The sequence below is a fragment of the Macrobrachium rosenbergii genome, chromosome 16, assembly GCF_040412425.1.
Source record: "Macrobrachium rosenbergii isolate ZJJX-2024 chromosome 16, ASM4041242v1, whole genome shotgun sequence".
Lineage (NCBI taxonomy): Eukaryota > Metazoa > Arthropoda > Malacostraca > Decapoda > Palaemonidae > Macrobrachium > Macrobrachium rosenbergii.
Genome location: NC_089756.1, coordinates 9,535,898 through 9,563,189, shown reverse-complemented (window position 1 = coordinate 9,563,189; position 27,292 = coordinate 9,535,898). Strand labels below are relative to the sequence as shown.

The 27,292-nt window shown below is 38.6% G+C and overlaps 2 protein-coding genes across 6 annotated transcripts in view; one reads left to right on the top strand and one right to left on the bottom strand.

Moving 5' to 3' along the window:
• Nucleotides 1-488: 488 nt before the first annotated feature.
• On the top strand, nucleotides 489-24,637 carry mts (protein phosphatase 2 catalytic subunit mts). 4 transcript variants are annotated; one of them, XM_067118356.1, is made up of 6 exons: nucleotides 489-577; nucleotides 1,632-1,895; nucleotides 18,481-18,690; nucleotides 20,448-20,711; nucleotides 21,974-22,254; nucleotides 23,129-24,637. In XM_067118356.1, the coding sequence occupies exons 2-6, from the start codon at nucleotides 1,794-1,796 to the stop codon at nucleotides 23,199-23,201; spliced, it is 930 nt and encodes a 309-aa protein (XP_066974457.1). In that variant the 5' UTR covers nucleotides 489-577; nucleotides 1,632-1,793; the 3' UTR covers nucleotides 23,202-24,637. The 4 variants fall into 4 exon arrangements, with proteins under 4 accessions (XP_066974457.1, XP_066974458.1, XP_066974455.1 ...); XM_067118357.1 differs by having other exon boundaries at nucleotides 489-606; XM_067118354.1 differs by lacking the exon at nucleotides 489-577 and adding an exon at nucleotides 1,438-1,505.
• The window catches only part of LOC136847074 (uncharacterized), a 121,454-nt gene continuing 118,315 nt past the window's right edge, over nucleotides 24,154-27,292 (bottom strand). For both annotated transcript variants that reach the window (XM_067118349.1, XM_067118350.1), the window contains exon 6: nucleotides 24,154-27,292. In XM_067118349.1, the coding sequence (XP_066974450.1) occupies nucleotides 26,868-27,292 (425 nt within the window). In that variant the 3' untranslated portion in view covers nucleotides 24,154-26,867.

The following is a 27,292-nucleotide window of genomic DNA, read 5'->3' as shown; positions in this document are numbered from 1 at the left end:
AGCGAATCAGTATCTTTCAGCCTGTTCCATAGGAATGCAAGTTATATAATAATAATAATAATAATAATAATAATAATAATAATAATAATAATAATAATAATAATAATAATTTATTGTTTACAGGATGCATTTGCCACTCTGATACCCTACTAAAATTCATTTTCACTGTCGGGCACATAATCACGTCATAAATAACAGTTCCGGAAAGATTCTGTACTCTTTAAAAACGCTTTTGGTTCTCGAGAACTTCCGCGGGAGGGACATAATAAAGCACGTTCCTAGATTAAATCGTTCGTGACGGTCACGGGCCAGAAAAGATTATATTTGGTTGTGAGGTAGATGGCACTAGCTTATCTTATACCCTCTGGTGACCAGTGCCACCTACATTACCTACAAAAGTCTTTGTTTCCGCATTTCTTGAAGATGCCTTTAACATGTGACTGCACCAGTGAGCGTGTATTGCCTAGTGTGCTTGCCCAAGTCAGGGGAGCACTTCGCACCACGCCTACGCCACGCACTTTCAGTTCCTCTGAACGCTCTACTTGTCGTACTCTCTTCCTAGTCCAAAGATAGCCTGGTCAGACAATCCGCCTAATGCTTTTTTAAGTAATTGTGTGTCCGATTTCTCCATTTATATATCTCATTAAATAATGATCTGTGAAAAGCATCGTGGCATCCTTTTTCTCGGCCGGCCGTCTCTTACGTCACAAAGACCTTTTGAATCCTTCAAATCCACCCACTTTATTGACTTCTTTCTTGAGTGCTAACACAGACGAGAGAGAACCTCATCAGTGCCTCCTCATCATATCTTTAATGTTCTAAGGCACGGACAGATCCATTCCTTTTTTAATTTAAAATAGCCTTTCAAAATATCGGCTCTTGTTTACACTCCTGCCGCATCCACTTGTAGCCCTCTCAGTATGGGAAATCAAAATGTCATCTTTCCGATATTCCAAGTATGTCATGTCGATTTGATATTAACATGGAAGTAGTTTTGGCTTTTCAACATTTCTGTGCAAGTTTAATGACGTGAGACCGCTTATAAACTACCATGACTTTTTAATCTTTGAAAATATACGCCCATAGTGTAATTATATTTGCAAGAGAGGATAACCCCGTTACAGTGATATAGGCGAATAAGAAATAATATATATTATGACATATTCATGAGACGTTTTCGATCTCATACTCGTTTCTAGTTATCAATTTGTAAGGATTAAATATCTGATAAGGAACAAAAGATATGCATAAATTACAGAAAACAATGATTAATGCAATAACTTTAAGAGCCATATGATTTCGTAGAAAACAGCTCTTCTTGAAGTCCAGAATCAAATACTATAAGTCCATTATTGTGATGATATATATATATGTATATAATTAAAAGACTAAATGGTGAATGAAAATATTTTAAAAGAAATAATGTCTAAAAATTTTGAAGATGTATACCCTCTAGCCTCTCAGCAACTGCTGAAAGAGTTGCGAACGATAAAGGAATAAACGAAGTTTCTCGGATTCGTAATGTTTTTTTGTTTAAATTATATTTTATCTGAACAACGAATGTAGAGCTTTAATGATGGTATTGAACTTTACTTAAAGAATATTTTCCAACTTTTCGATTTTTTGTACAGAAGGGGAGCTTGTATGACGTCATGAGATGGAGACAGTCGGCCGCCATATTGTAGACGAGTAACCAAGGTGGCCATGAAAACAGTCGGTGTTTTTCACTTATAGTCGTTCTAGTGATTGAAAGTCGTTATAGTTGCAGTGAGAAACATTATAAACTTCTGAAAATGGATGACAAAACGCAAATGAAGGAGTTGAATCAGTGGATAGACCAGTTGATGGAGTGTAAACAGTTGGCCGAAAATCAAGTGAAAACACTTTGCGAGAAGGTGAGAGATAAAAAGGTGTTTTTATTCCGCTTTTTTGATTCCACATTTTGAGAGGAGAATATTTCCATACAAAATACAGTATTAAGAAATATAGACTATATATACCCATTCGACGAATGTAACTTAGGCTGAGGTAGTCAACATTAATTAAAATTAGGCGTAACCTTTTTTTTTCTTTGCCGAAGCAGGAGAGCGAATCGTAGGCCTACAAGGTTCTGAGACATACGACTTTCTAATTTTGGTTTTCTTCCATTAATCGGTTGAGGAGTCTTGTTTATATGCCCAACCGGCACTGGAGCTGCTTACCAAAGTAGTTGAGAGCTTGGAGATATCGAGCGCAACTGTTCTAGGCCTAAAATAAGATGTTTCGGCATTGGCTCAACTTACCGGTAACCAACTTTCGCTAGGCATAGGCTCTCTTTAGCATTTTCCAAAGGCGTATTCTTTGGAATTGGATAGGCCTATCCTAGGTGACCTCCGTAGGGTTAGGCTTAGGATTAATGTGGAAAGCTAATCTAGGGTATATCATTGTCATAAGCCCTAGGCCTGTGAGCGAATGCAGAGTAAGGGGGTCAGGGTTGCTGTAGACCTAGTAGGCATTTTTGAGGGAGTGTGACCTAACCAGACTTACCTTAACCTAGCATAACCTTTGGATGCTGTGCTCTGAACTGGCTGGGGGCTTTGCCCCATGGGACCCCCTTCCCCAACTAATTAGAGCCAGTGACACCACTGGTAAAATGTTTCTTTAATACCTTTCCCACTCACGTTAAAACCATCTTTACCTTAGTACTATCCTCACTGGCAAGATCATTGCTGTGGGAAGATTTTAAGTATCTTTGTAACATTAAATTTACAAAAGACTTGAGTAAAACTGAAGACCTGTGGCCTGGTTCCCACCAGTCGCTGACCAGAATATTTACCACCTTTTGTTCGTTTGTTATTTACTGTCTAATGGTAATGTTTTCATGTTCTTCCTCAAGGGTCATGGTACTTGAAACAGGGCTCATTTTTCATGTAAACTAGAAGGGCACAGTAGTAGTCTTCAGCCTTTGGTTTTGGTTTGTTTTTGATATCAAGGTTATTAAAGAGTCTTTAAATTAAATTTCATGCATTAAATCAGTGACAAGTTTTGTGGACAAATACAATATTTCCTTCCAGTGAGATCAAAGATCAGTTTCACAGTGAAGTATGATGCAACATACCACAAGCCTTAAGCTCCCTTAATTGTCATCAGCCTTGTTTAAATAATACTCTCATGTCTCTTCTGTGCTTAACTACCACAAACCACAAGTCTCTTCAGCATCTTCTCATGCTCTTCTAAGTAGGTCTGGGCCTTTAGGCTTTAACTCTTATGGTGCCCAGAGGAGCCCAGGCGATATTTTCCCCAGGTGGTGAGAAGGACATGCCTAAACTTTCTCCCTCTCCCCTTCATTATCTCATCTGCTTAGGAAGCATCCCAATTTCACCAATTGTATCATCTGTCATTGTGCCATGCCTTATTACAGCTGATATTCTCAGAGCTATTCTCAGTCTGATAAAATTGTAGTTTCAGTGTCATACCATAATTTATGCCAGTTTTGCAAGGAATGTATTAGACTAATTTACAGTCATCTTTGTATGCAGTTTGTCATTTTCCAACTTTTACTGAATTGCCCTTTTTAGTCATTAAATTCCAGCCCAAGAGAACCAGTAATGGATATCATTGTTCCAGAATATGCAAAATACTCAGCCTTGAGAATCTTTTCTCCATCTAGTGTCATTTCATCCTTTTATGTTTACTCAGTCTTCATTAATCTTGTTTTCCAAAGATTTATCTTGAGTCCTGTCTGTCTCCTTAGATATATGTTGCATTCTGTTAAGCAGCTTTTTAAGTCTTGCTTTTTTTTTTTCTTAAGTTGATAATCCTGTTTTAATCATCAAGTAAAGTTTCTGTACCTCTGCCGTCTCTAACCACATTTTTCATTATAAAGTTAATGAAAATGGTAAACAGCAAGGTGACATTGTACAACACTACTGTATAGCATCCCCCTTATCTGTTTCAGGTTCACTTGACAGAAAGCCATCAGCACCAACTTGCATCCACTACACTTACGGATAATTTCAGTTATCTTTGCATATTTAATAGAAATATAATGATGCAACACTATCCACAACATTAGTATGTGGATGTTGTCAAATGCCTTCATGTAAACAATGAAGGCCACCGGATGATTTTTAATTTCCATACACTTGCACAGTGTGTCTTAACAGAAACATTTGATCTATTTAACTCCTGTCTCTTATCACGTTTCTCCAGTCTATTGAGAATAAGCATGGTTAACCCTTTGAAACTAGTCTGGTAAACAACTTGGTCCCCAGTGGTCAGCTTAATGTGCACTGGGTAAACATTTACAATACTGTACCCAGATTGTCAGCAAGAGCAGCAGTAAGCAAACATGGTTTGGTTAAAAAATGTGTTCATATTTCTGGAGAGGTATTTTATAAATACTGTACATTCATACATACAGAAAACTATTACTCTTTTCAGTTTTGGATTTAACTGAAAAATTTTCCCAATTTTATTTTTTCTGTATATTTATATGATTACATCTCATTAATTTCATATTCTTAAACCATTCATTTTAGTATTTACAGTATACCTTATAATCTGTGTGCGCTTGTGTCTGTGTTTGTGGAATGACCTTGAAAGGAACATGGTACTGTATCTCTCAAGTTGAATGACCTTGAAAGGAACATAGTAAAATTAATCTTATATAACATACTTTAAGCTGTTAAAATGACTGTGGTTAGAAAATATTTGTATGTACTTCACCTTGTGAATCCTAACACAAGTTTCATGTGACTGCAGGTCACTTTGGAGTTGGTGCTGGTTCCTTGGAAGAGAAGTCACAATGTTAAGCAGTCAGTGTCATATAAAGGAACATTTTTAATATAAGTATAGGTTTAGGATGTGCTGTAAATGATTGTTCACATATGAGTGTTACTGATCACACCAGGTGTGTCACCCAAAGTTAAAAGTAGGTTAGAAAAATAATCTCAGATGTATAACCATGGGGTACTGATTGGAAAGTGGTTGTACTAGCAGTCATTCAGCTGATAGTGTCGGTGAATTGAGTAATCTGGGACTATTAGTAAATAGAACACATGGATATTCATACATATAACCTACCCAAACATCGATTTTCATATAAGTAACTTAACAATTAATTAAAGAGCTATGCTTTCCACTCGCGTAGCAACTTAAATTTTAAAATCCACAATACCTCTCTGATTGTTTAGTGTAGGTGACCAGTCCCACCCACTAACAGGCGCATACTGGGAACGACTTAGCAGACAACCTCATTCTCTTTCTGCCTTGCTCGGTATAAACATCGGGTGTTTGCAGCAGCTTTGTTTATTATTCGCTGGTTAGATAACCAGATTTCGGTGAAATATTATAGCTGATTTCGAGTAGCCTTCAAGCCTACAGCTTTCAGGATCAGTACTTTGTTTTGTTATTAAGATCTGATTCATGGTTGATGTTTTGCCACAGCGATTTTGCAATCAACTGATTAACTCTCCTTTACTGAGTAGCGTATTATAACGAAAATACAGGCTGTCTCCAGTTATTGGTGGGCTCGGTTATTGGCGATTCGGTTTTACAGCGCTTGTCTAGCGGCGAAAATCTGCAATTTTTGGTGACGAAAATCGCTGATTTCTGCTTATTGGCGCCAATACATACCTAACAGAGGCGCCGACAACCGAAAATCGCCGATTTTCAGTTATCGTCACACCGTCAGAATGGAACCCCCGCAGATAACCGGTGACTGCCTGTATCATGTTTGCTACTGAACTGATGTTTTCGGTGGCGAATACATATCGGCAGGTCTCTGTGTTCGATAAAGAATTTAGATGTGTTTTATGTGATGGTATTTTGTGTATGTCAAAACAATTGTTAGTAAATAATTGATTTACAATATTTTCTTATTACACTTCCGTTTGCAGAGAACTGAAAAAGTGTAAGGGCAGAACGTAGTAAGGAGAGAAATTATTTACTTGGCGGTAGGCTTTTGGATAAATACACTTTCTTGACAGCCAAGGTTTGGTGCTAAGTGCTCAGGAGCGCCCACTAGCTTTGGCGCCGAGCGCCCAGGAGTGACCACTAGCTTTGGCGCCAAGCACCCAGGAGTGCTCACTAGCCTCCTGAGCTACTAGCTCACCTGGCACCCAGCTACACCTGGCACCATTCATGTCCTAGGAGCACCCAGCAGCCGGCGCCAGCTCCCGATCGTCTGGCACCAACTCTTCCCACATTAATTTTTTCTCTCCTGTCACCAGCCATCTTATCTTCTCCCATGCCTGGCTTCCTCGCTTCCTTTCCATGCCTTTGACAGCCTTGTGTATGAATTAACAGAAGTTAACCTTATGATAGTGTAGTGTTGTGCCGTGAAGGAGGTGATTATCCGGCCTGTCGGTTCTCCTAGACCTAAGTCGCCATCATACACCCCTGAACCTGGGAGAAGTCATACTGAAAGTCCAATGGAGGCTGATGGGAAGTTCCCCGGGTAATTACCCCCTCAGTCGAACCTGTTGTATGGTTCCCAGGTTGCGACAGAGCCACTGAAAAGGCGTCTTGTCGGAAGTGTAGGGGATAGGGGGTTATCCTCCCTGTCGGATCTCGTAAACCAAAGGTCACTGTCCTGCTCCCCTAAACCTGGGAGAAGACATGCTTGCAATCCAAGGGAGTCCGAGTGGTTTTGCCCCCAGGTAGTTGTCCCCTCAGTCGAGCCTGTTGTCCGGTCCCAGGTATCGGCAGACAGCCATTGAAAAAATGAATATGATGTGTGTTAGTGATAGATTCCGGTTTGCAAGTCCACGGCGCTTGTCTCCTGAACTTACAGTTGTGGAGCGCCAGTTTTTGGCACCAAAACTCTTGTCCAGCAACTTCCCATTGTCCAATGGTGCCAGAGCCCCCCCCCCCCACACACACACACACACACCCACACACACAAATTGAAGGAAAAATATGTACTGAAGGTCCAGAGGAGGTTGGTAGGGTTTGCCCACGGGAAGTCACCTCCTTGCTACGTAGAACCTATCACTCGCAGTTCTTGTAGTGCAAGACCCTCAGACTGCCGTTGAAAGGTCGTCCCTTTTGGTGCCCACCAGTTGTTGGACTCAAAATTAGCCCTGACAAAGGCATTCTAGCCGTTTTTCATGGTGCGCCCCAACCCTAGAAGATATGTAGTGACATCGAGATGTCTCCAGTTATGTTCCAATGGACTAGAGATTCTTCTTGTGGCAATGTATGGCAGTCACAGTCTCCGAGTGCTCCGCGCATGCTCCAAAGCACCCACTGTCTACCTCAGCGTCCTTGGCACTGGTTACCAAAAGTTTGGTGCCGATTCCAGAACGCTCACCGACGACTACAGAGCGTTGATATCTATCCAGTACTTGACTCATGCCTGTGAATATTTATCACCTGCTCACAGACAGTTTTTTAGAACTCGGTGTTGTTCTTTCTTGAACGCCAGTTCCTGATTGAGCGCCTGGCTCTGATGTTATCAAGTGACCGGCACCAGTTCCCGATAACATGGCACCAATTCTTCAGTGTCTGTCTCCCGCATCTGGATGCCGTAGGGAGAGTATTAGTTTGCGTATAGAGAGTTCCCCTTTTCAGAGGATGTTATGTCCAGTATTTTTGAGCTTATTGAAGAAAGCTCCCTCCTCTTAGCATGAGCTCTAGTTAAGAAGATGGAGGACTTCCAGTTTTTAGTTGAGAGACATTACCTTGGTTTGTCTCTTGAGTCCTGTCCTGTGTAGGTAAGGATGATTAAGATGTCTTTTAAAGATCTCTGCTCTCTACTTTGAAACCTCAGCAGTACAAGAACACCTAAATTTTCTCTTGGGTGCTCTTGTACTGTTGAGGGAGTCACACAATCGCATTCAGCCCTGTTATTTTCACCTCTGGGCCTACATTTCCTCTTCCCTCAGGACACAGTTGAGAGTTGAGAGAACTGTGTCTGTTCTGCAGTAGGGCTTGCCTCATTTTGTCAAACCCACAATTATACCTGTGCTAGGTTTCCGTGTTTGCCGCATATGTCTTCGGCCTGTGCTTATGGTTGTTGAGTCCATTATAATCAAGTCCGCTCAAATGTCCAAGTGTCTGCCAACTGTCGAGTCCTCAGGGTCGGCAGCTAGTCCGCATGGTGGTCTGCGGGTCGGGACAAGGATCTGCAAGTTCCCTCGGTTGTCCACAAGTCCGCATAGTGATCAGTGAATATGAGTACCCCGCAACGCCCCTTTTTTCTCTTATAATAGAAGACAAAATTCAGATAGAGATGAACCAGACAATCCTGTCATCCACTCTCCAAGGGCATTTGGATGAAGACCTGAGTTATGCAAGAAGTATCCTTCCATATCCCTGCCGCACTCTGGGATTATCTCAATTCCGTCTGGCAGGACAAAGTCCTGTAGTGCAAGGATCTGTGTTCCAGCCTCTCTGTGGCAAGCCTACTCTTGAGTCCTCACTCCTCTAGCATTTGACTTCATGTTCTGGAACGTCATTCTTTACCTGGATGACTGACTTCTTCAACTACCTTCAAAGGAAAGTGAGAGGTGGTTTTCTAACATTTGGGGCAGGGAAATGCAGCTGGACACTTGTTTTTCCCCCTAGCCCTGAATTAGGTCAGATCTACAGCAGTGGCTGTCCAAACATAAAGCCATCAGAAGGGAAGTGCCTTCATACTAAAACCCAGACCTAGTTTTTCATTCAAATGCTAAGGATCTGAGCTGGGGAGCCTGCTTGGGGAACCAGGTAGTTTCTGGGATGTGGCCCTTGGAAGAACAGAATCTTCTCAGCTGAAAGCTTTTCCCTTACGACTTTAACGCTTATCAACCCTAGTTCACTCCTAGACTGGTAATCTTGTCACAAGACCACAGTCCTAAGTATAGTCTCATCTCTGGCAGATAGCTGAAAGTTTTGCACTCGGGGGTTCATTGCTTCTTGACCCTTTTTCACATGTAGACTATGTGGTAGTCTTGGTTCAAGACCACTGTCCCTAAGCATATGGAAAAGGAGGGGGCAAGGAGACACTCACTCACTCTCTCTCTCTCGCCACAAAGAACCATTGCCTTCCTCATTTCGTTCTCAAATCCTAGACCCTCTTGCACGGGCAACTGACGCCATGCTGCAAGTTGGGTCCAACCTGGACCTTTAATGCCCTTCTGCATTCCAACTTGGTCAAGGGAAGGCTGAACAAGTTTTCAGGTTCATCGCAACATAACGATGACACTTAGCCCCGTTCTGGACCATGAATATTGGTTCCCAAACCAGATATGGTTGTCGGTGGACTCTTCACGACTCCTTCCACAATCTATATCTTCTCAGACAACCTCACTTCAAGATACCACTAAAGGGTGGACGCTTCTTTTCCGGACAGATTTACAGACTGTCTGGGAGCTTGCGTGGAAGGACGTAACTTTTCAAGATTGACTGCGGAGACTATTGCAAGATGCAAACGGCAGTCTTTTTGCCAAGTACTCCATTCTAAGTAGGTAGTCGTCTGTCGATGTTGTAACGGTTGTAACATCACGTCTGCGAATTCCTCTTTAGCTCAGATAGTGGAACTCCTATACCTGAGGACTGCCAAGGGGGCTCTCTTCTTCCACCTTCAAGGGATAGAGCAATGCTAGGCTTAATATGTAAAAGCAAAGGTCTAGTTTTATCTTCTAATGGAGTCTACTCTGTATATTGGAATTTGGATGTAGCTCTTGAGTGGTTAACGGGCCCCTCTGTTGTACCTCTCCGTTCAACGACTTAACTAGAAAACTGTTCCTTGTAGCCCTGGCAAATGCCAAATGAGTTAGTGAGCTTCAGACTATAGACAAACAAGCAGATTCTGCTCAGGGAGACACATTTTGTGAACAGGATCCATGCTTTCTCCCTTAAGTGATTGTTGGACATCTATGGCTCTGGGAGAGTGAGCAAATGTTTAGTTTGATCTTTCAGGTTTTACCTGAAAAAGCTTTGTAATCAGAGGGCCATCCATACCTAGAATGTCCGGACAGGATCCTGCCTCGCCCTCGGTTTATGAATACATTGTCCTTCATCTCCAATGAACTTTGTTTTTGAGACGCACTATCAGATTCAGGAGAACGATTTGCCTACCTGTTAAAGGAAAGTTAAGACACCAGAGTTGCCTCTACCTCATTAGTTTTCAGGCTCAGTATGTCACTCGCTGCCTCTTGGCAATCGGCCCACTGGAAGTGTAATAGTTCTTCACTTCTAAATTTCCCTTAAAGTCAAAACAGTGTTTGAAAATTTTGCAGTACCCTGGGACCATTATTAGTTATTAGCATGGCACTGATGGAGGAAGCAGAGGATTTTCTCCTCCTGTCTCTTCACCTTGTAGTAAGGTGGAGAATATTTGGGGGGATCCAGGGGTTACAGTGTACCTGGAGTACCTACCACTTTCAGTGGCTGAGTACGGTAGTTGTTTTATTTCGTGTAGGTGACAAAGTTATTTATTTGTTTCTGTCTTTTGGTACTGCTCCCAGAGCAAGGCGTTTAATGATGCTTTACCAGCCAACGGAATACTCCTTGGCTGCAAAGCTCCCACTTAAGTAGAGGCGATCCTTGGCTATACTGCCTTGCCACAAGAAGTTAAGATGGACACCAACCAGAGGCAGTATTCTCCTGCAATAGCTCTCTTAACTGATAAGGAAACGACAATCATTGTTTTCCAGTGCTAGCAGCTTTTTCTATTTCAAATTCGTTACTTATCTTAATGTTTTGGAATGGATGATGTCCACGTATCCTACTTCCTGTCAATGTGGGAATCAGCTATGCAATTACTTGATAAGTTACTTATATGAAAATGATGTTTTCACAATAAAATTGTTTCATATATACTTAGCAAGTAATTACAGAGTCTGAGCCCACCCTCCTCCCCTCCAATGGACATAAGGGTGGAAACAGAATGAGGTTGTCTGCTAAGTCTCTCCTAGTATTCCCGTAAGTGGGTGGGGCTGGTCACCTACACTAAACAATCGGAACGCTACCGCGGATTTTAAAATTTAAGCTGCCACACGAGTGGAAAGTATAGCTCTGTAGTTACTTGGTAAGTATATATAAAACTTAATTTTATTATGAAAATAAAATTTTCCCTCATGATTAGCTCATAAGCCAGTCCTTATGTTTATGTTCACAGGCCAAGACCTAACTGAGGTGGTTTTTCCTTACAAAGGTTGCCCAAGTAGCCTAGGTCAACTTGTGTGGGTGGGACTGAACAAAATGTGGATAAACTTTGATACTCAGACAAACTAGCTTGGTTAGTCTTGATAAGGTAGCTTAGAGGAAAGAGTTTTTGCAGTTTTGTGGAATGCAGGTAGTACAGCAAAAAAAAAAAAAAGAGAGAGAGAGTGGTGATTTATTTGATAGTTTAAGACCAATTAGTCCAGTGTGCTTATCAGATTCATCATGGCCAACTCTAGTGTACTATGATGCACAGGGCCTCTTGTCAAAGTCCGTCACTCATGTCTCTCCTATGCTTTATCTACTGCAAATATCCACTCCTCTCCAGCTTCTTGCATCCAAATAGGTCTGAGTCTTATACTTTTATGATGTGACCAAGCCATATCCCTCTGATCTCTATCTCATCCATATGGAAGTAATTTCTCTGCTGGTATTTCTTACTTTATTGAGCCATCTGAAATAGTTATGTTCTGGTGAAAGCTTTATGCTTATATCACAAAATTTTTTAGATGTAATTTCTTTGTCATAATGATTCATGTCTGTAATAGCAGTACAGATCTCTCTAGACTAGGTAACAACTGTTTATGCAGTTTGTGGTATTTGACTATTCCAAATTTGATCCAGGCTATCCATTGTTTGATTGGCTTTTTTTATTCTTACTAAATTTCATTGCTCTTCAGATACCTGGTCCTCGTTGCTTGTGCTTCTTGATGAATATAGTCTCATTTAGAGATATGTGGTTCATTCTGTTGAGCAAGCTTTGTATATTTTGTTATTTTGCGATTGACATACTGTATCCTGAGTATTAAGTTCTGTCATAACTTGAATATAAACATTCTTGTTCATTTCCATTTTCATGGTTACATCCATCATAAGTGAGAATGGCAAAGGTTACATAACATTACCCTGTGGCATACTACTGTTTGCATATTCCCTTGATAGGACTTGATTCTTGGATAACTTTTGTCATCGTTACATATTTAACTTATTATTGGTTTGAGGAATTGATAAAATGCAGTATCATGATACGTGTCTTCAAGGAGGGATTTTTAAATTCTGCCTGCTGCTGTACCAAGTGTCTTGATATATGGGGCATTCTCTGTCGGATCAATCAGTGCTTAACACCCTCATCTCTCAGATTTTGCTGAAATTTGGTTTATAGGGAAATCATAGGCCCCGAATCCATTTCTGAAATTTTTAGACCAATCCGACAAATGGTTCAAAAGATATGACCTCGGAAAATTTGAGGTCACGTGTGAGGTCACATATTTTCACTGACCCATAATTTGGTTAATAATGATCAGAATTGCATAAATGTATATGTATTTAGAATCAGAAAGAGCCAAGGAATTCAGATATACAGATTTTAAAACTCTAGGTTGAAAAATAAAAAAGTTATACAAAAAACAAAATTTGAGGTCACAATTTGACCTCCGGGGTATCAAATGAGAATTTTTTTTATCGATGTAAAAAATGAAGGAAAGGGCATTAGCTATTAGAATCAGCAAAAAAAAAGTTTGTGTATGTAAGTATTTTTCATGAAACCAACTTATAAGTGAACACCATATTCATAAGTCGGGCATCAGTTCTACCTATTTTTCCAAACTTAAGCTCGTATTTTGACATATGGATTTTTTATAGATATAAAAACAAAGACAGGGTTCTTAGCTATGAGGAACAATCATAAAAATGTTTGGTAATGTTGGTACTTTTTATGTAACTAACTTACAAGTGAACAAAATAAAAATCATTGTTGGTACTTTTCATGTCACCTAAGTAAACACCAAATATATAAATTGCTTATATATTCCAGGAATTGTAACATCTTAGTCCTTAGATATAAATTTGAGCTTGTCAAACACCAAGAATATAAGAAATAAAGCTTATATTACGGATAATCTGCCCTGGAAATAATAGTTATAACAAAGAACAACACCTACTTTATGGTTTCATGTGCTAGCCAACACAAGTTTTGCATTTGCAGTGCTTTCATCAAATTATTTTTTTGGAAAAATGTATTGAATTCTGCTGCCTCCTCTTAGGCTAGGACAACTCATTACAGTTAATATATGATGTCCTGGCACAGCACATGAATCTTGTTTGATGGATAATAATATGCACTTGCTCCTGATGACCCAGAAGGGTGTAGAAAGTACACTGTGAAATCATCAAACTCTTCACAGTATTCCTCCACAATTCCGTACCAAACTTCCTTGTTGTAAATGCATCCAACATACTCTCCTGGTTTGATACACTTTGGGTTACCAAGTATTGTAGGTTCATTAGAAATGTGACCTTTCCTTATTCTTTTCTTTTCTCCAATGCCACTTGAGATGGGATATACCATCAGCTCTCCCTTGTCCAGGGGAACAAATCTGTGGTATTTGTGAGTTCCAGGAATGGCCCTACTTTCCTTAAATTGATGGTCCAACTTCTTTTCTGCCTCTTTCAATTCTGCTATAGTAACATAGAAAAATTTGATCTTCTTGCTTAAGTTTTCTTCACAGAACTGAAACGTGTTCTGGTGTAAGAATTTGCCTCAGTAGTTCTCTGCAAATTGGCTCATTGTTGGAACTTTTGGAAGGATTCCATGTTTTGATTTCAGTAAACGGCTTTTTTTTTTACCATATATATTGTAGTTTGAAAGAGGCTCGCTGTTTTATTATGGTGAGAGAGTCAATATTTGTAGTTTGCGATTGTGACATTTGCTCTCCATGAATGACTGTTTCAGTTCATTCATTAATTTGTTCAGATGTTTTTCAGATTGAGTTGAGTTTCTGGTTCTGCACTATTATTTTCCTTATCGAGAATTTCAACACCATGACTGAGTTCCAGACTCTCTTTCAGGGATTTCTGAGCAGATAATAGCTTACCACGAGCCTTGTGCTTTTTCTGGCTTGTTGACAGCCCTTCTGAAAACATAGAGACACTTCACTCACTTGAATATAGCTAAAGAATTGGATGTAGCTCTACTTGCATTTTGTGTCAACTCATTAGTAATATTAAAGATTTAACATTTCAGACAAGCCACCCAGTTTTATGGCTGCAACTGTACTAACCTGTGGACAAGGATGCTGAAATTAGACAAGTAGCAACTTTTCAACAGGTTGTTAGCTTACCAACATACACTTTGCTTTTTATGATTGTTTCTCATAGCTAAGAACCCTGTCTTTGTTTTTATATCTATAAAAAATCTATATGTCAAAATATGAGCATAAGTGTGAAAAAATAGGTAGTTCACTGACGTCCGACTTAGATGGTGTTCACTAATAGGTTATTTCATGAAAAATACATACACATTTTTTTTGCTGGTTCTAATAGTTAATGCCCTTTTCTTCGTTTTTTACATCTATAAAAAAATTTCTCATTTGATACCTCGGAGGTCATATTGTGACCTCAAATTTTGTTTTTTATATAACTTTTTTATTTTTCAACCTAGAGTTTTGAAATTGTATACAGTATTTGAATTCCTTGGCTCTTTCTGATTCTAAATATATATACACTTATGCAATTCTGATCATTATTTACCAAGTTATCTTCTTCTTCTTCTTTATCTTCAGCTTTTCCCATCTTTATATGGGGTCGCTGTTTATTATTAGACTTCTCCATCTTCTGCGATCATGCAGCATTACCTCACTCACGTTCTTCTCCTGCATGTCCCTGTTAATTGTGTCTCTCCATCTCATTCTTGGTCTACCTCTCCTCCTTGTTCCAGGCACTTCCATATTCATGGTTCTTTTACATACAGAATCCTCCTCTCTTCTCATAACATGTCCAAACCATTGTAATCGTCTCTGTTGCAGCTTCTTTGATATTTCTGTAACTTTCACCGTCCCTCTTATGAAGTCATTCCTTATCCTGTCTCTTCTTGTCACTCCGCACATCCAACGCAGCATTCTCATTTCTGCCACTTCCATCTTTCTCTCTTGTGCTTTCTTCATAGGCCATGTTTCACAACTATACATCAACGCAGGTCTGACAATGCTCTTGTACATTTTTCCCTTCATCTTTACATTAAATCTTTTGTCACATAACACACCTGATGTTTTCCTCCAATTGCACCAAGCTGATTGTATTCTGTGATTCACTTCCTCCTCCATCCCTCCACAATCAGTGACACACGACCCAAGGTACTTAAAGGATGTAGCTCTTTTTACTTCTGCCTGCTCTAAGTTGATGCTTCCCTCTTGGTCTCCTCCATTCATCCACATATATTCCGTTTTTGCTCTGCTTATCTTTAGGCCTCTGTCCTCCAATGCACTTCTCCACAACTCCAATTTCCTGTCTGCTTCTTCCTTACTGGTGGTCACTAGCACTATGTCATCTGCAAAGAGTACACTCCAAGGCACCTGATCTTTCACTCCAGACACTATCACATCCATTACCATATCAAAAATATAGGACTCATGGCAGAACCTTGGTGGAGTCCCACTTTCACCTCAAACTTGTCTGTTGTTCCCACTGAGCTTCTTACCTGTGTTGTTGCTTCTCTATACATATCATTTACAATCCTCACATATTTTTCTGAGACACCTTTTTCCCTCATGCACCTCCACACTTCTTGCCTAGGCACTCGATCATATGCTTTCTCAAGATCTATAAATACAAGATGTAGTTCCTTTCCTTTTTCTCTATATTTTTCCATTACTTGTCGTAATACAAAGATGGCATCTGTTGTCCCTTTTCCTGGCATGAACCCAAACTGTTCGTCACTTATAGATGTTTCAGCCCTTAGCCTTGCCTCTATTATTCTTTCATAGATTTTCATGGTATGTGCCATCAGCTTTATGCCCCGATAGTTGGCACAATCTTGGATGTCCCCTTTTTCTTTGTAAATGGGGACTAGCAGGCTGTTTCTCCAGGCGTCAGGTATCTTCTCCTGCTGGTAGATCTTATTGAACAAGTCCCACAAGATGTCAATTCCTCCTCTCCTAAGCACCTCCATACCTCGACTGGTATTCCATCTGGTCCCACTGCTTTACCTTTCTTCATTTTACTTAGTGCCGCCTCACTTCTCTCCGACTAATCCTGGGAACTTCTCTTTCATTTGCTACTCCATCCTCAATGATATTCCTGGGATTTTCTTCATTTAGAAGGTTTTCAAAATACTCTCTCCATCTACTTTTAATTTCCTCCTCTTTTATTAGAACCTTACCATTTCCATCTTTAATTTGCTTAATGTGTGTGAGGTCTTTAGTTGCTTTGTCTCTAGCTTTGGCTATCCTGTGGATGTTTCTTTGGCCCTCCGGTGTGTCAACATTCTCATACAAATCATTAAAAGCAGCAGCCTTGGCTCTGGCAACTTGTTGTTTTGCAACTTTCTTTGCTTCTTTTGATATTTGCTCATTTTCTTCTGTTTTGTGTTTATCATAGTTCTTTTGGGATTCTTTCTTTTTCTTGATCTTGTCTTGTGTGTCTTTATTCCACCACCAGCTTTCTTTATCTTTTGGGGACCTTTGCCTGATGTTTTGCCTAAAATTTCCTCCCCATACCTTAGGATCACATTGCTGTTAAACTCCCACCAATCATTTACATCATCTTCCAACTTTATTTCTCTCAGAACATTCTCCTTAAACCTAGATCTCAACTCCACATTTTCTGCCTTTTCTAGCTCCCACCATTTGATCTTAGGGTTACTTTTCCTCTTTCCCTTTGTCCCTTTTCGAATTGAAAGGTCCGCAACCACCAGCTTATGTTGTTGGCCAACATTCTCTCCATATATCACTTTACAATCCTTTACTTCCTTAAGGTGTTGTCTCCTACAGAGCAGAAAATCAATTTGACTCTCTCTTCCACCACTTCTATATGTCACATAATCTTTCTTCATAAAGAATGTATTAATTAGTGCCATATCAAATGCCACTGATGAGAAGTCTATGATGCCTTCGCCTTCTTCGTTCTCTCTCCCCATTCCTAGTCCTCCATGGATTCTTGAAATCACTCTTCTATCTGTACCTATATGTCCATTCAAGTCTCCACCCAATACAACTCTCTCTTCCTCTGAGATTGATGTTAATACTTCATCCAACTCCCGCCAAAACATTAACTTCTCTTCCTCATCACATCCAGCTTGTGGGGCATAAGCACTTATCACATTTAAGACTTCTTCTGATAACATTAACTTGACCTTCATTATCCGACTACCACTTCTTTTGACTTCTACCACTTTTTCCTTCAGTTCACTGTTTACAATGATGCCTACTCCACTTCTACCATTCTCGTCTGCTCCACTGTACAGGAGCTTACATCCTCCTCCTATTTCCTTTGCCTTGTTCCCTCTCCATCTTGTTTCTTGCACACAAAATGTCAACTCTCCTCGTATTCATCATCTCCGCCCACCTCTCTACTCTTTCCTGTCATACTACCCACATTTAGTGTCCCAATTCTAATCATATGGACTTGCTTCTTTAACCACAATCGCCCACACTGCGGTAGCCCCTTGCCTATTTATCGGAGGGGTCAGGCGAGGCCCTGCGTCGCTTAACCGGGTACGCCCTGGCATTCTCTCTGAATCTGGATTAGACTAACCATGGTTCTGGCATTGGGTTTTTACAGTCGGATGCCCTTCCTGTCACTAACCCTCTCTATTTACCGGGCTTGGGACGGCACCAGTTGGGCTGGCTTGCCCACCCCAGTGGCTAGATTCATTATTTACCAAGTTATGGTTGGTGAAAATATGTGACCTCAATTTCCCGAGGTCATATCTTTTGAGCTGTTTGTCGGATTGGTCTAAAAATTTCAGTAATGGATACAGTGCCTATGATTTCTCTGTAAACCAAATTTTATCAAAATCTGAGAGATGAGGGTGTTAATTTCAAAAAATTTTGGTTAACAGAGAATGCCCCATGTATTTGATTTGTTCATCTGTGTTTTCTAAAAAAAAAGAGTTTGTGCATCTCTAGGCATTTTGTAAACTTATCTCCAGCATATTGAGAATAAGCATAGTCCTTGATATTAGCAATGTAACTGGTATAAGAGGTGCCTGTATACAGTATTTACTACATCAGTTGGGTCACCTCTTTTTAACCTTTTGTATGACTTCCAATCCAGAATCACCAGACTTTTGATTCTTTATTTCATATTCTGCAAACAGTCTTGCATTTTAATACATTTGTATAATTTATTAACATAATTTATTTTTTCAATTTTAGTAAGTGAGATCTCCTTTTCTTATGCATTTCCCCTTACCTCCTCTATTCTTTGGAAGCCTGAATGACTCCTCTGGGCTTGTTCCATATGAATAGGTTTCATCTTCTGAATACTAATATTGAGTTTCTTGTGAAAGTTTTGTGGGTTTTTGATGCTGCTTGATTCAATTAAAAATATAACAGTTGACATCTTTCTTTCCAGGCAAAGGAGGTTTTGGCAAAAGAGAGTAATGTACAAGAAGTCAAATCACCTGTTACCGTGTGTGGGGATGTTCACGGACAATTTCATGACCTCATGGAACTTTTTAAGATAGGAGGTCGATCGCCAGATACCAACTACCTATTTATGGGAGATTATGTTGACAGAGGTTATTATTCGGTAGAAACAGTCACATTGTTAGTTTGTTTAAAGGTAAGTTTCCTTCTTCACTTTATAGTTTTGGGGACAAGTGGTTTACATATCAACGTTTTAGGTTTTGTTTAGTAGTGGTTGAGATTATTTGGAAATTTATTGTCTTGCAATTTTATTTTAATGGCAAGCATTCTGTACTGATATCTTTTAATAACATTCCATAATATATTGAATCTTAATTATTTATATTGCATTAAAACCATCAGTCACTAACAAGAGGTAATATCTGTGAAGACTGCCAAGTAGTTGTAAACATTTGTAAATCCATGATGAAAGATTTAGTTTGATTGTGATTTGTATACAGTGAACCCCTGTATTCGCATGGGGATGCATCCACACACCCCCCCTCAAATCCCGCGAATAGGTCAAATCCGAATGCTTAAAACCCCTCTAAAAACACTTAGAACTGCCCATTCTGATAGCTTAAACCAAGAAAAACCCTGTAAAAATGCTTATACCTGAGTATTTTAACAGTTTTACCACAAAAAGTGCATTTATTCATGAAAATTATATAAAAATACAGTAATTAGTGAATATTTCTCAGTGAAAAATACTGCAAATGGGCGAATTTTCCGCGAATGGTGGCTAGATATGTTCCACAGAGAAACCCGCGAATGCATGAGTCCGCGAACCATGAGAACGCGAATATGGGGGGTTTACTGTATTTATGTAATTATTTACAACTAATAACAGTTGTATATTTATCTAATTACTATATACAAGTTAACTAATACAAATGCCATTTGAAATGTCAGTCTTGCTGGAAAATGAAGAAAGACATTAAATGTAGTGTACTGTGGATGATTTCCATGTTGATGTACTAGTCTGTCAGTTGTGGGTTATGAAGAGAACTAGTAGGTTTTAACAGTTTCACTGATTGCATTTTCTCTGGAAAGCACTGGGGAAGGGGCCCTTTTCTAATGTTTACTGATTGGTTGTGTCTTACCAAGTCATATATAGCTAAATATTTTCTTTGGCAGATCTTTCTGCCTTCTTATTTTTTTATGATTAGTTGGGTTTTGCAGTATTACATTGAGCATAAATGGTAGTGATTGTCATTGGTTAATTATTGAGGTTTTTTGCATGGTAAGTTACATGTGGAAGCTTGTCCGTTTTATCTGAAGGTGTGGGCATGCTTAATAGGGCCCTTTTTCAGTTTCATTTGGAAGACGGTGTGATTGGGATTTTGTAGCAGAAAAATAAGGCATCATCTGTCACAATGATTTCATGTTTTGCTCTTATTAAGCATGTCAGATACATTCACACAGCTCTTGATACATGTATCAAGATTTTTTGGCCCGTTATGCATTTATTAAGCATTTCAGATATACTCGCACAGCTCTGGTATAAAGATTTTTCAGCTGGATTTCTTGATACTAAGTAATGTTCTTAACCTGTAATTTAGAGTACACTATACTGTAAGGTATTTTGAAGATCTAGAATGCTAAATTATTTAGTACAGTACTTGTGCATTGTCAGTGTGTTCTTATTGTCTCTGAAACTGGAGCTGTTATTTAAAAATTTTTTAAGGTGTGTATTTTTTGTGTTAGTATGTGTAATGACCATTAAAGAAAGTTGCCATATAGTCAACATGTAAAAGACAGTTGTGTCATTTATTAATCTGGTATTTTATTTTTAGGCAGTTGGTGAAACTTGAGATTTAAGCCATTTTAGAATAATTATTTGGAATTTGTGTAATGAATTACAAAAGTTTTTTCATCTTTTAAAATCATCTGTAATGGATCAATTATTTTCAGGTTCGGTATAGGGAAAGGATAACCATTCTTCGAGGCAACCACGAATCGCGACAGATTACACAAGTTTATGGCTTTTATGATGAATGCCTAAGAAAATATGGAAATGCCAATGTTTGGAAGTACTTCACTGATTTATTTGATTATCTTCCTTTAACGGCTTTAGTGGATACTCAAATATTCTGCCTACATGGTGGACTATCGCCCTCCATAGATACACTTGATCACATTAGAGCATTAGATCGTCTACAAGAGGTACCACACGAGGTAAGTTTACCAAGAGCTAATTTCTCTTTGAAGTTTAGTCTACCATGATATTTGGAGAATACCAGATATATAGAATATTGAAGAACAATAATTTTAACCCTTCGGTTGTAGTTCCATATTTAATTGTTGATTATAGCTGTTTGCAATTTTGGGAATCTGTACAGTATTTGTGATTTGGTTTTTTCATGTTTGGGATATAGTCTGTTGCTTTGAATCCTAAATATATTTTGTCGGATGTTTTATAATTGTGAATTGTGTAAGAGTTGGGTAGTGGCAGAATAATGCTCTTGTAAAATTGAAGCTTAAGCTTTAATAGGACCCTTCATACATAAGTTATTTTTAAAGCTTGGTTTTGTGCCTGTGTTTAAAGGGAAAGTGTGATACAAGTGCTTTTGAATATGGAATTATCTTGTAAGATATGGGTGTTCTGAGCATTCATAACAAAATTTCATGCAATCACATAGGTTAGGTATTTGCTGGCACTAGTTTAATAGAACCCAATATAGATAGTGACTGAAGTTAGGAAGTTGGAGTGTATAATACAAGAATATATGTCAAATACTTAGAACACAAGTCAGGGCAGTAAAGAATGTTGCAAGGATAGCAATAGCAATTACTCTGGTTTTCACAGTACTGTATAGTTTTTGGATATGCACAAGATAAAAGCAGAGATAAAAAGGAATGCCATAAAAAAAATGCACAAGAATTGGAGATATATATACAGTAATGAGTAGTGCTGTCAGTGCACTTTGGGTATTACTAAAGGGTGTTTGTAGCCTTCCTTTTGTCCCCAGCTACATCCATTTGAGCCTTTTACTTTACTGCCATTCCAATATACTTTTTTCAGTCTTGCTTCTCTTAACTGTTACTTTTTAGTGCAACTGAGCGGTTTTCTCTCAGTTTCACCTTTCTGGATCTCTATCGTTCTGTCCAACCACTCCAACTCCCTCTTTTCACTGTCTTAGACATGTAATGGCCAAAGTGCCCCTTGCTTGACTTGACAGCCTATATATCATCAGTCAATCACAAGTAATCCCTTACATCTCCCATACCCCTTCACACTGCTTAGTAGTAGCAATTCCTGGCTGTGTCATCCAAGCTATTTGTGGGAGCATTTGCCATATCTTAAAAATTTTGTGGTAATACATTTGTTAGAATTTTGAAGGGAATGTTAGTGAAGAACTTGAAGCAGTGAATCTGTAATACTTAGATAACTTTTTTGTTTCCTCTCTTGGAAATAACTTACTCATTTCTTCTTTCAGGGACCTATGTGTGACTTACTATGGTCAGATCCAGATGACCGTGGTGGTTGGGGCATCTCCCCAAGAGGAGCTGGTTATACGTTTGGTCAAGACATTTCGGAGACATTCAACCATTCAAATGGCCTAACCCTAGTCTCTCGTGCCCATCAACTTGTTATGGAGGGCTACAATTGGTGCCACGATAGAAATGTTGTCACAATTTTCTCTGCACCCAACTACTGCTATCGTTGTGGTAACCAGGCGGCTATCATGGAATTGGATGATTCTTTAAAGTATTCTTTGTAAGTATGACTTTTGTTATTAGGCCTAGAAGTAAAATGTGCTTTTTAAATGTTTTAAAAATCTTTTAAGAAAAAATTTACAATTGCTCAGTACATAGAATTAAAAATGTCCTTTCCTTTTCAATTGTCATAAATTTCCTGGGTGAAAGTTTTTTTTTTGTAATTTTGATGGGGAAGTTATTTAATTTAGTACTTGATATGCACTAATATTACTACTATGCCTCTTGCATTTTGTAAGCACCCTCTTTTGTGTTAATATTCCTCTGCAGCCCATTACTTTTGGAAAGCTCATTGTCTGGAGAACCTTTGTGTGCATACTCATTACTTACCGAAACTTTCCTTATCTAGAATTTTCTTTTGCCACCTATGTATTGTTTTTTCTGGAAATTGGATTTATGACAGCTACATCCTTTTCTTGACTGTCTCCTGTGTTCACCCTACTTACATAATGATTCAGGCTATTTTATGGTTATGTGTTTGTATAAAAAAAAAAATTTTATTGTAAAAACATTCATTGGGTTTCATGGAAAAGTTGTGTGGTGTTGCATCTTGGAAAGTTTAGTACTTTCTGTAAATATCAAATCCCTAGAAAATAATTAATAAAATTGTGTATCAGAAGTTGAGTAGAACAAGCACATTATTGCTCAAATTCTTAGATGCATCATAAATAATGATTGTTTGATTGTAATGGTGAAGGATGTAGTGTAATGACAAATGTCACTACCAGCGACACTTGCTAATGAAGGAAAAGTACTAAAGGTTCAGTTGACCTGTAATATTTTTGTGTATAATTTGAGTGCCCAAGATATGTATATTTAGTTCAGAGCCATAGTATTACTACTTGATTGTTTCTCATGTCCTTTTATTTCCACAGCTTGCAGTTTGACCCAGCACCAAGGAGAGGAGAGCCACACGTAACTCGCCGAACTCCAGATTATTTCCTTTAGAAATTGGCCGTATTTTTCTCGATCATTGTCATTATTATGCACTGGCCTTCTTATGTTGCCATTACTGCAAGCCCCTTTATACTTTGAGTTGACACAGTGGTATGCATGCACATTTATCCATTGAAAGTGCATATGTGAATATATATTACCTTAAACAGATCTCCTTCCTTTTCTCTCCCAACATAGCCACAACTCATCCTCTTCTATTTTAGTCATATCCCTTTCATATATTTCATGAGACATCAATCTCCTTTTCCACACATCCAGTAGGATTCATCTGGGTGTATTGCAAAATGAGTAAAAAATCAGGAGGAATTTAGGAGCTGCTGGGTCAGTTGCCAATACTACAGATTCTAGTTTTCATCTTCAAGGGTCTCAAGTGGTTTTTTTTTTCTTTTGTATGGCAAACTAGTTTACTGGATGCAGAGATGAAAAAACAAAACAAACGCTACATTTTTGGTACAGATTTACAACGCATGGCTTTTTCTTCTATTTATGTTTTATATCTTCCTAGCAAAGTTGGAGGCCAATATTTTTAAATGTTTCAAGCAAAAGCAACTTACATGAAGTAATTTATAACTATTTATAATTAGTCTTGAACTCATATTATGGTATACTACTTTATAATTATTTCCTGGCCTATGCTTCACTTTGCTCCAGTATATTTGTTTCCTCTCATACTATTTTTCTATTTTACAATTCTGTGTTTTAAGGACACGTGATGCTTCATCTTTAGTGCAAACATAGGCTTGGAAAATAGTTGTATAATCATATTAGTGAAGTGAATGAATGAGAGTGGTTTATTTACCATGAGGGTGTGAAACAATGTTCAGTACTTTACGTGGATTACTCCAGCAAAATGTTCATGTATATAAGGAAATGATGCCGAGGAATATATAATTTAATTACTTTTATTTCATCCTGTGAAAGAGGTTATTTAGACTGTCACATCATTAACTAGAATATGGATGTTTTGAATGTTTTATTTTGGACCAGTGATTTTTTTTTTTTTTTATATAGTCAAGTAGACCAAGTGTTGGAAAATGAGCACAATTTACGAGACATTATTTTTAAGATTTGGTCAAAACCATGCATTAAGTATCAGTTCTGTTTAGCCTTATTTTTCTTTTTCTTTCTTTTTGCCTTGTAGGGTTTATCAATGAATTGTGTGTAGGGTGCAAAATTAGGTGGGGTGACACGTTACCACTTATACCCCTATTCATTTGTATATGGTTACCTTTGAACGTGATTATTCTGTGGTTATTCTAATTGCTGCTGATCCTGTGGTAGTCATATTAACCAACAATATATTAAATCTGAAGGGTTGTAGCCTTCAGCATTATAATGAACGAGTGGATGTGACCTCTGTAACCAGCATCATTATGTATGAACAGTTGTAACTGATACTTGGTTCAATAAATTAAAAGTAAGTTGAATTTAGTTCCTATTTCCCACTACAGTAATCTTATTTTCATTACATTTTAATATATTTTACAGTGACTAGTTTTATAATTTTTGAAACCGTTATTGTGACTGATAAAGTAGCACAGGTTTAAGTCTGGATCTAACAACCTTGGAAAGCATTTAAAAACCCTTTTAATACACTATACACTAGCCTCTCAGCTTAAAGATGCCTCAGGAGTCTACTTTGTAAGTAACAGACCGTACAGTATAGCCTACACTTGATAAATTTCAAAATATCCCACAGCCAACAATACCAACATATAGTTATTAGGTTTACCCATTCACGTTCCAATGAGAATACAGATGCTTGCCTTTTGTAAGGGTACATCAATTGGCAGTGTCAGGACAAGATGAAGCTTGGAAACCAGGCTTTAGTTTGGTGGTCTCCTTGTCTCGGGTAGTGGGTAATCACACTGTGATATGCCTAGCATTCAGTTTCTCTTCAACCAGTGCTGTGTGAAGCTTTACTTGTGTCCTCATCATGGCTGTTGAAACTTGGCCTAAAGGTGATTTGTACTTGAATGACTTGTTACTGGGGTTTTTCTCCCTAGTGTTTTTATTGAGGATGATAATGGTCGAGTTATTCTTCACCTTTTATCGATAATCAGCATGTCCTGAGCATAATAGTGGGTTCACACATTCCATGTCTGCAATCACCACTGACCTTGTTCTTTGTTTGACATGCGGAGGCCAATAGTAGTCCAGATCTTTGGGACACTACAGGTTTACCCTCCAGGAATGTTGCCCTCTATCTCACTGACCCATACTGTCTGTCTTGCTTGTAGGACTCTTCAAAATCTTCTGCTCTGGAGATCGAAGTGAGATGGAAATAGAGAAGATGAAGAAAGATTAAATAGAAACTGTGGACAGATGTTCTCCAAGCTTTTTCGGTTGCATTTTTCTAGTGGGATAGGTGATGAAAGACTTGAAGCCAATCATCAACCTCTTACTCAAACACCATTCCTTGGACACTGGTCCTTATACCATCTCACTACAAAGAACAAATAGTGGTAGGGTCGGAGGGGTACCCGCACCCACACATGGCAAATGATGTCCAATGTCTGGTGGCATCCAGTGGTAGATCTTTTTGCCATAGACCTAAACAGAAAACTCCCATAGTTCATATCATCAGTATTGGACCCATGGGCAGAAGACACTTTCCAGCAACCATGGGACAACCTCAGCATGTGCACCTCACCTTCCCACTGTTCTGCCTGACCTGAGGAGTGATCAACCAGTTGCTAGTCACTCCTGGGCTCATGACGACTGCAAGCTGAATGGTATTTGGATCCGTTGCTGGTGGTGAAGATGTTGAGAGTATCATACCCATGGTCCACTGCTACACCTGCTCTGTAATCACCAGTCTTGCAGGTGATCTTGCTTTATGGCTGGAGAGTATTCAACATCTGTGAGAGAGAGACTTTACCCTAAGATGTGCAGAGATGCTGGCCCACCAAAATCTAAGGGAAGTGTTTACGAGACCAAGTGGTTCGTTTTCTGCTAATATCTCAGAGGGAAACCCAATTAATATACCTCTTTGAGTGGTTAAAACAAACATGCCAGAGAATAGCTGTAATGTGTTGTAGCATGGATTCAACATGATGTAGGCAGTCCCCGAAAGTAAACTGTTAACTGAATAGAAACCCTTGTAGGAAAGCCTAAAGTTTCCTAGACAAGCCTAACCATACTAAAGTACAACCTTGAGATCCTTAAGAACTATAAAAAAAAAACCATGTGCAAAGTTGTGCTTTATAGCTAAAATCTCTGACTTTGAACTAATGATTTGAAAATGCATTAATGTACTGAATCGACTGTAATTCTTTGTATCTCTTTAAAACACACTACACTCCTAGTCACTGTTCTTTCTTGAAAGCCCAATTATTAATCTAAAAAACTTTCAGTGTAATATAATAAATAAAAATTACAAAAAACAAAAAATTGGTTCAGTCCTGAAAAAAATGTAAATTCTTACATATGAGAGCTAAAAAATTACATTAATTCTAATTGATATAAAAAATAGGAAGAAATCAAATTTTGCTCTTCAAGAAATTATCTCAAGTGTAAGGTTTTTTCTTTGACCCCAGGAGGATACCAAAAGTTCAAATATAAATGGTAAAAATTTTATATTAAAACTCAATCTATCCTCTGCAAGAAAAATGTCATTCATAAAATCAAAAATCATTTCTAAAAAAGAAAAGTTAATCACACTGAAATATCACCACCTTTCCTTTTCTTCTGAGAGAGACCAGAATGTAATCTTCTTTCAATCCATTCATTCTTAAGAGGCAAAGGCCTTTTAAAACTATTATTAACACTGCTCTCTCCCTTTTCCTCTAATTCCAAATGTTTATTTTCATCAACTTGGTCTTGCAAAGAGGTCTTGTTTGTAGAATGAGAGACCAGTTTTCCATTATGTAATTCAGATTTATCCAATTTAGTGAATTCCTTCATCAAGCGCCAGTCCGCACGATCAATGGAAGGGAGCGAGGATGTTGCTCTCTTTGGTCTTCTTCTCTCTTTTGAGCTAGCAAACTTAGGTGATAATGGCATGCTGTTCCATTGAGCTTCCTCTTTTTGAGCTTCTAACAGTTGCTGTGTCATCAGCTGAGCCCAAAATGTTGGGTCAT

Bases quoted from the DNA above. Each gene is read 5' to 3' on its own strand.
- mts (XM_067118356.1), top strand. From the start codon at position 1,794: ATGGATGACAAAACGCAAATGAAGGAGTTGAATCAGTGGATAGACCAG. The intron at 20,712-21,973 runs GTAAGTTTACCA...TTCTTCTTTCAG, and splicing joins TACAAGAGGTACCACACGAG to GGACCTATGTGTGACTTACT. The intron at 22,255-23,128 runs GTAAGTATGACT...TTATTTCCACAG, and splicing joins GATTCTTTAAAGTATTCTTT to CTTGCAGTTTGACCCAGCAC.